Source organism: Chiloscyllium punctatum, chromosome 12 (genome assembly GCF_047496795.1).
Source record: "Chiloscyllium punctatum isolate Juve2018m chromosome 12, sChiPun1.3, whole genome shotgun sequence".
NCBI lineage: Eukaryota > Metazoa > Chordata > Chondrichthyes > Orectolobiformes > Hemiscylliidae > Chiloscyllium > Chiloscyllium punctatum.
In genome coordinates this window covers 6,462,448-6,471,135 of record NC_092750.1, presented here as the reverse complement: position 1 = coordinate 6,471,135, position 8,688 = coordinate 6,462,448, and the positions used below count along the sequence as shown (strand labels likewise).

Genomic DNA, 8,688 nt, shown 5'->3' with positions numbered 1-8,688 from the left:
TGTTGCCCCTTAGGTCTCTTTTATATCTTTCCCCTCACCCTAAACCTATGCCCCTCTCGTTCTGGACTCCACGACCCCAGGAAAAAGACTTTGCCTATTTATCCTATCTGTGCCCCTCATAATTTTGTAAACTTCTATAAGGTCACCCCTCAGCCTCCAACCCTCCAGGGAAAACAGCCCCAGTCTGTTCAGCCTCTCCCTATAGCTCAAATCCTCCAACCCTGGCAACATCCTTGTAAATCTTTTCTGAACCCTTTCAAGATTCACAACACCTTTCCGATAGGAAGGAGACCAGAATTGCATGCAATATTCCAACGGTAGTCTAACCAATGTACTGTACAGCCACAACATGACTCCCAACTCCTGTACTCAATACTCTCACCAACAAAGGAAAAGCATCCAAAACTCTTCACTATCCTATCTACCTGCGACTCTACTTTCAAGGAGCTATGAGTCTGCACTCCAAGGTCTCTTTGTTCAGCAACACTCCCTAGGACCTTACCATTAAGTATATAAGTCCTGCTAAGGTTTGCTTTCCAAAATGCAGCACCTCACATTTATCTGAATTAAACTCCATCTGCCAGTTCTCAGCCCATTGGCCCATCTGGTCCAGATCCTGTTGTAATCTGAGGTAACTCTCTTCGCTGTCCACCATACCTCCAATTTTGGTGTCATCTGCAAACTTCCTAACTGTACCTCTTATGCTCGCATCCAAATCATTTATATAAATGACAAAAAGTAGAGGACCCAGCGCCGAGCCTTGTGGCACTCCACTGGTCACAGGCCTCCAGTCTGAAAAACAACCCTTCACCACCACCCTCTGTCTTCTACCTTTGAGCCAGTTGTGTATCCAAATGGCTAGTTCTCCCTGTATTCCATGAGATCTAACCTTGCTAATCAATCTCCCATGGGGAACCTTGTCGAACGCCTTACTGCAGTCCATATAGACCACATCCACTGCTTTGCCCTCATTAATCTTCTTTGTTACTTCTTCAAAAAACTCAATCAAGTTTGTGAGACATAATTTCCCACACACAAAGCCATGTTGAGCCATGTCCAGAACAAGAGGGCATAGGTTTAGGGTGAGAGGGGAAAGATATAAAAGAGACCTAAGGGGCAACGTTTTCACACAGAGGGTGATACGTGTATGGAATAAGCTGCCAGAGGAAGTGGTGGAGGCTGGTACAATTGCAACATTTAAGAGACATTTGGATGCGTATATGAATGAGAAGGGTTTGGAGGGAGAAGGGCCGGGTGCTGGCAGGTGGGACTAGATTGGGTTGGGAGAGCGGGTTGGCATGGATGGGTTGTACCGAAGAGTCTGTTTCCATGCTGTACATCTCCATGACTCTATGAAATAGATAATCTTTTTGTTAAGCAAAGGCATTAAGGAAAATGACCAAGGATAGGTACATAGAGTTAGTCCACAGATTGGCCATGATCTCGTTGAATGATGGAACAGGCTTGAAAGCTGACTGAATTACTCCTGTTCTTATGTTCCCAGATGCCTGTTTTTTTCCTCTAAAATTCAATGAAAAGACACATGTTGACACATTTTCCATCTGTTGCTGAATAAAATTGCCCCTTAAGCCCCTTTTAAACCTTTCCTCTTTCACCTTAACCCTATGCCCCTCTAGTTCTGGACTCTGCCACTCCAGGTAAAAGGCTTTGTCTGTTTAATTTTTTTAACTTAACCTATCTTTCCTAATCATCTGTTTCAAGATAGTATTACACACCTCTGGAGCAGGTGGGACTTAAACCCATGCCCCCTGCTTCAGAGTTAGGGACATTACCACTGCCACCTGCAAATGGTCTGTATTGCTAAGAGAAAGTGAGGACTGCAGATGCTGGAGATCATAGTCGAGAGTGTGGTGCTGGAAAAGCACCGCAAGTCGGGCAGTGTTCCAGGAGCAGGAAAATCAATGTTTCGGGCATAAGCCCTTCATCAGGAATGAGGCTTGTGGTTGGGGCTGAGAGATAAATGGGAGGGTAGTGGGGTTGGGGGGAGGAAATTGGGAAAGCGATAGGTGGATGAAGGTGAGGGAGAAGGTGATACGTCAGAGGCAGCAGTGATGGACGGGTCCAGAGAGTGGTGCTGAGTTCGAGGCTTGGCACTGGGATAACGTGGGGTTGGGGAAATGAGGAAGCTGCTGAAATCCACATTTATCCCATGTGGTTGCAGGGTCCCAAGGTGGAATTTGAGGCATTCCTCCTCCAGGCGTTGGTGGTAAGGGTTTGGTGGTGGAGGAGGCCCAGGACCTGCATGTCCTTGACGAAGTGGGAGGGGGTGTTGAAGTGTTCAGCCATGGGGCGGTGTCCCAGAGATGTTCTCTGAAACGATCCGCGTTGCATTGAGAGGGGTGGGCTTCAAGGGCGGTGGTGCATGAAGTGAAGGAGATACGATGGAGGGCACCGTCAACCATGTGGGAAGGGAAGTTGCGATCGTGGAAGAAGGAGGCCATCTGGGACTTTCTGAGGTGGAATTGGTCATCTTGGGTACAGATGTGGCAGAGGCGGAGGAATTGGGAATAAGGGATGGCATTTTTACAGGAGGTAGGGTGGGAGAATGTATAGTCAAGGTAGCTGCGGGAGCCGGTGGGCTTGTAGTATATGTCTGTGGTTAGTCGGTCTCCAGAGACGGTGATGGAGAGGTCCAGGAGGTTGCCAAGATGGTCCAATGAATTTGAGGTCAGGGTGGAAGGTGTAGGTAAAATTGAACTGTTCAACCACCTCAAGGGAGCACGAGGTGGCACTGATACAGTCATTGATGTAGTGGAAGAACAGGTGGGGGATGGTGCCGGTGTAGCTACCGAAGATGGACTGTTCCACATATCCAACCAACAGGCAGGCATAGCTGGGCTTGGAGACCTTCGTTGTGGCTGGTCGATATGTACAGGCACTGGATGTCCACGGTTAAGATAAGACCCTAGAACGAAAGTCTTGGAGGAGATTAAGGGCGTTGGTGGTGTCACGAAGGTAGGTAGGGAGTTCCTGGACTAAGGGGGACAAGACGGTGCTGAGGTATGCAGAGATGAGTTCAGTGGGACAGGAACAGGCTGAAACAACAGGTCGACCGGGGAAGTCAGGTTTGTGAATCTTCGGTAGGAGGTAGAACCGGGCGGTGCAGGGATCACAGACAATGAGGTTGGAAACTGTGAGATCCTCAGAAGTGATGAGGGTTGTGGATGGTCTGGGAGATGATGGCTTGGTGAGGTCGTTATTGAAGGGGCAGTGGGAGGAGGTGTCTGTGAGTTGGCACCAAGCTTCAGTGGTATAGAGGTCAGTGCGCCACGCTACTACTGCACCCCCTTTGTCTGCTGGTTTGATGGTGAGGTTGGGGTTGGAGTGGAGGGAGTGGAGGGCTGCGCATTGTGAGGATGAGAGGTTAGAGTGGGTGAAGGGGGTGGACAGGTTGAGGCAGTCTATGTCATGACGGCAGATTGAAATGAAGAGATCAAAGGTGGGTGGCAGGCCAGCACGGGATGTCCAGGTGGATGGGGTGTGTTGGAGGCAGGAGAAGGGGTACTCAGTGGGTTTGCGGTGTATCAGGGGGTGTCTTGGCTAAAAAGGTAGACACGGAGGCGGAGGCAGTGGAAGAAACATTCAAAGTTGCTACCACTGGGCCATCGTGATTTGGAGATGCCGGTGTTGGACTGGGGTGTACAGAGTTAAAAATCACACAACACCAGGTTATAGTCCAACAGGTTGTTGATGGAGCAGTGCTCTGAAGGCTAGTGCTTCCAATTAAACCTGTTGACCTGGAGTTGTGTGATTTCTAACACTGGGCCATCAGATGGCTGCAGACCGTTCGGGAACATCCGTCAACTCGCCACCAGCCGATTCGGGTTTTTCCGTAGCACACGTGTGGGGGCGGGGCCAGCGTCCGCAGCCCCCAAACCCGTCCCGCCCATCCAGGACGATCACGTGGAACACAATGTGGGGCTGTGATTGGCTAGAACCCGCCCACACGGGTATGGTGTGCGATTGGTTAACGGTCCGCCCCGTCGACGGACACGTGTTACGAGAGCGAGGTCTACAATTGGCTAGGAGCCTTGCACGTCCGGAAGAGGGTCAGGTGGTACCCGAAGGCCGGCTGCGATTGGACGATACGATGTACAAATGAACGGTATGTGATTGGCGGACCGCTGCGTCCCTGACGTTTGTTGTTGACCCCGCCCCTCCGGCGAACTGTGATTGGACGAGAGCCGGGAAAGAGCGTGTGGGATGTCCAACCGTTAACGCGGGACGGTCAGGTGGTATCAGGAGGCGCGTCGCGATTGGCTGAGAGCTGGGCCCATTCGCTGTTGCCGGGAGCTGACGTGTCTCTCGGGCGTCGAGCGGACTTTTGTCCGAGTGAGAGAGTCCTGTCAGCCGGCCCAGGCCCAGCGTCCCGCAGCACCGATAGAGAAAGAGCCGCTAACATGGGCAGTGAGTACTTCCCGGCTGGAGGATAAAACATCTCTCTTAGGCCTCAGCCGAAGCCTGGGCTTCTTGTGTGATTTTTTTTTGCTCAAACCCGGGGATTCAGCGTCTCTTTCCACCCCCGGGGTGGGGGGGCCTGGGGCCTGGGGCCTGGAGCCTGGAGCCTGGAGCCTGGAGCCTGGGGCCTGGGGCCTGGAGCCTGGAGCAGCCCTTGGTGTTGCCGCCTTATTAGATGTTCATTGGGAGGACCGCCCTGATCTAACCGAAGTGGGGACTGAAGGCCTTTCCCCTGACGGGAGTAGGGGGTTAAATCGGATTTAATTCAATGAAACAACCGCCCTCCCAGTGAATGACCTCCCCCCCTACTCCCCTCCAGTCTGGCCGCCTGTCTTCCCCCAGGAGCTGGGGGAAGTGATGCTGGGGCCTTGGTGGGTGGGGGTTAGTTTAAATGCCACGTCGCCCTTTATTTCGCTGTCAGATGCATCATCATCAGCATCATCAGCATCAATCTTCATTCAACTCTATTTCTTTCCCCCCCCCCCCCCCCCCCCCACCATTAACAGGCCACTTTTAACAAATTCTTGCCAATTAATTTGATTTCTTTATCTGAGCTTCCCCCCCCCCCCCAGTAAATGAATCTTTTATGACTTGATGCCAGATTGTCAGTAATGTTGTCACTGGTGTTTGGAGTATGAATGTGTTAAGTTTGCAATATGTATGGTGCCCCCCCCCCCTCCACAGCACTTTCCCTTGTGGTGGGTGGCCTTCAGCCCTGGCTTGACCTTCTGGATGTGTTAAGTGGCAGGTTTCCATGGTACCTTTCATTACTTTTGGGTATCTCAAAGGTAAATGGCTGGGAGAATTCTTCTGAAGGATTGGCAGTGTTGTGCAAGCTGCCACCAACAATGTCATAATGATTTTGGAGCTGTTGCTTGGTGTCCAATGTTCCCCTTGGAGCACATGAGAGAACTCCTATGATTTTCTTGGAATAGTAACTGGCATTTTTTTGTCAAGGGCAGATACAGCATTGGGGTGTAGATGAATAGGATCTAGTGCCATACTTAAGTCAAAGCCACAAAAATCACCTGTTTGCCTCCCTTCCAGTTCTCTCACCCTTGTGTGACGTTGTTTGACGGATAAATATTTGCCAAGGAACCAGAGACCCTGGCTCTGATTTAAAATAGTGTCATGAAATCGCAGTCTCTGCTCTTGATTTGATTGCACAGAACTGAAAATCAGTTACTTTATCTGGAAGCAGTATTTTCAGGCAATTACCTGGCCGATGTGGTCATTCAGCTCTCTGTATAGATGGCCTTTCCATCAAAACAGAAAATCTAGGGTATTTTTGTAATGTTGTTCTTTCCTTAGACATGGTGGTTAACCAACCACTGTTGTTTGTTAGTTCCTGAAAAGGCTACATATGGATATACCTGTATTCTGGATGGAAGATCTCTGTGATCTTTCGCTTCATGTATGTGAACTTAAGTTAATGTATAAAACATTGTAAATCTGTCTCTGGTCCTTCTGTAGACCATTGAATCTAATCCAGGAAATTGCATTGATATTGATTTCTATGATGATAAATGAATATCTCTTGTCTTGTGATCTCTATCTCAGCCTGAAACAAGTTTGTTTGTCTCTATAAGCCAAATCAGGCTGCTTGACAGACATGGGGGGTTTAGATCAGAGTGATGCTGGAAAAGCACAGCATGTCAGGCAGCATCCGAGGAGCAAGAAAATCGATGTTTCGGGCAAAAGCCCTTCATTAGGAATAGGATGAAGGCCTTTTGCCCAAAGCATTAGATTTTCCTGCTCCTTGGGTTCTGCCTGACCTGTGCTTTTCTAGCATCACTCTGATCTAAACTATGGTTTCCAGCTTCTGCAGTCCTCACTTTTGCCTGCTTGAAAGACATGTTAATGATTAGATTAGATTAATTAGTGTGGAAACAGGCCCTTCTGCCCAACAAGTCCACACTGACCCTCCGGAGAGCAACCCACCCAGACCAATTCCCCTACATTTACCCCTTCACCTAACACTACGGGCAATTTAGCATGGCCAGTTCATCTAACCTGCACATCTTTTTGGGCTGTGGGAGGAAACTGGAGCACCCGGAGGAAACCCACGCAGACACTGAGAGAATGTTCAAACTCCACACACAGTTGCCTGAGGTGGGAATTGAACGTGGGTCTCTGGCGCTGTGAGGCAGCAGTGCTAATCTTTTAAAGAAACAGCTAATATCCAATCTGAGTTCTCATATAATCAAGATGTGTAGCCCAATTTCACTTTTTAACCTATTTGAATTTAAATGCTTAACCTGCATGTGTACAATCTAACCCTTCTGTCATTTATCAAAATCTCATTTGTCATGTTTACGCTTTTCTGAAAAACATAGATCAACTGGGGTTTGCAGCCTCTGTTTTACAAGGTGATTGTCTGTGCTGTGGTAATCAACCTTGTTAAGCATGGCCTCATGTGGCTCAGGAGTTCTAGCCTGGCAGTCTCTGCCCATTTGCTGCCAAGGATTACAGGCTGAGAACAGGCATAATTAGCTGGTCTCTTTCCCAGGATCTGGCTGGGCTTTTCTCTTCTGTTTTACCTCTCCCAGAGCATGACCAGATTGCCTTCAGATATTAAGGCCCTTGGTGATGATCTCCTAACTGGCTGTGCCTGTGACCTTCATATTGCCCTTCCAGGTGTCCTTTAAAGTGATTGTATGGGTGCACAGGAGATCACAACCCAGCTTGCCAATTCACTATTTGGGAGGTTTGAATATGGAATCATCATCCACTAGATGTGTGGTTGTTGGCTTAGCAATGAGTATGTGCTGATGGAATTGGTATACATTAGCGTAGTTAACTTGTTGTGACTGTACCCTGTCTGAGACAGCAAAGGTGGAAACTATACAACCTTTTCCCCTGTCTGGTGTGTGCAACCCATGTTTTACCACTGAAGCTGCAAGCTTTGTGGATTTGTAATTTGTTATTCTGTCAGGTTGCTCTGGTTCCACACACTTGCTCGACTTGGACATAACACACATCTCAAAAGTTGCAGCTGCTGATATCACCATCAAGGGAGAGATTGCTAGTGATTGTGGAGATTAGCCAAGCCTCTTTCAAGCTTCTATTGGATTGAATTGAGTTGATAGCTTTCTCCCATTATTCTTTCCTGAAATCTCTGAAACTGAACATTACAGTAGTATATATTTATCGAACAATGAATATTTGAGTAATAATCAATATGGTTTTAATCCCCTTTCTGCTATGTTGTCAAACTCGCTACTATTGAAGAGGGTATCAGCGGAAGAGCTGCAATTTGTCTTGCCATAGTTGAAGAATAGTTGATTTCTCATAATTTATTCTCTCCAGTATTTGGTATCTCTTGGATGAAAGCCCATGACCATCGATTGAAAGCAGACACCAGGCTTTAATATGTTGCTCCTGTTCTTGAGTAGGCACATGCTGAAGAATATTCCACAGATAGGTGTAAGAGAAGAATTGTGTCCTGGCAGGGAACCAGTTTCTTCAGGCAGTTACTTGGGTTTAAAAAATGCCTACCAACTTTTGTTAATCCAATGAAGAATTTCTTACTACAGAGACCAAGCTAGATCTAGCGACTTTTTGATGTTGCATTTTGGTTTTGATTGTGTGTGTGTTTTTTTTTTGTAACTTGTAAACGATTATCCTTGGTTTGCTTTTCAGTAAAATTCCTTGAAGTTATCAAACCGTTCTGTGCAGTCTTACCAGAAATCCAAAAGCCAGAAAGAAAGGTAAATTCATCAACCACTTTCTTCATCTGCAATTTTTTTCATTTATAAAAGCTATGTTGCAGAAAAATGGCTAATTTGTCTTCGGTGAATATGTGAATCAACTTACTTCATCCCAAATTTCTTTGCAGCCAGTTAAATAATTTGGAAGTGCTGTTGATGTTAGATCTGTTACACTGGCTGTAATTAAGCTCCCGCAAACAGGAAAATGATGAGACTGTATATCTGATTTTGTTCAGACAGCTGAGATCATTTACAACCACCTGAAATGATTAAAGTATAACGTATTGTCAAAGGCGCCCGTAACATTGATGCTGCACAGGGTCCTGAGTGCTGCATTGCAGTATTGCTTGGATGAGGTGCTCAGTTTCTGGAACTCAAACCTGAAGTTGAGTCACAGCCATGATATCACCTGAGACAAGGTGATGCAATCTCCCCATTGCTTTGCTAAGTTTTCAGAGTTATTTCCGTTAGCAAAGCGAAGTAAGTTGATATGCTATTT

General features: G+C 47.4%; 1 protein-coding gene across 1 annotated transcript in view; it reads left to right on the top strand.

The window, feature by feature from the left end:
- Positions 1-4,255: 4,255 nt before the first annotated feature.
- Positions 4,256-8,688, top strand: part of LOC140483575 (protein transport protein Sec61 subunit alpha-like 1) — a 29,274-nt gene continuing 24,841 nt past the window's right edge. The window contains exons 1-2 of the mRNA XM_072581797.1: positions 4,256-4,428; positions 8,122-8,189. Coding sequence (XP_072437898.1) covers positions 4,422-4,428; positions 8,122-8,189 — 75 coding nt within the window. The 5' untranslated portion in view covers positions 4,256-4,421. The remainder of the gene's footprint in view (positions 4,429-8,121; positions 8,190-8,688) is intronic.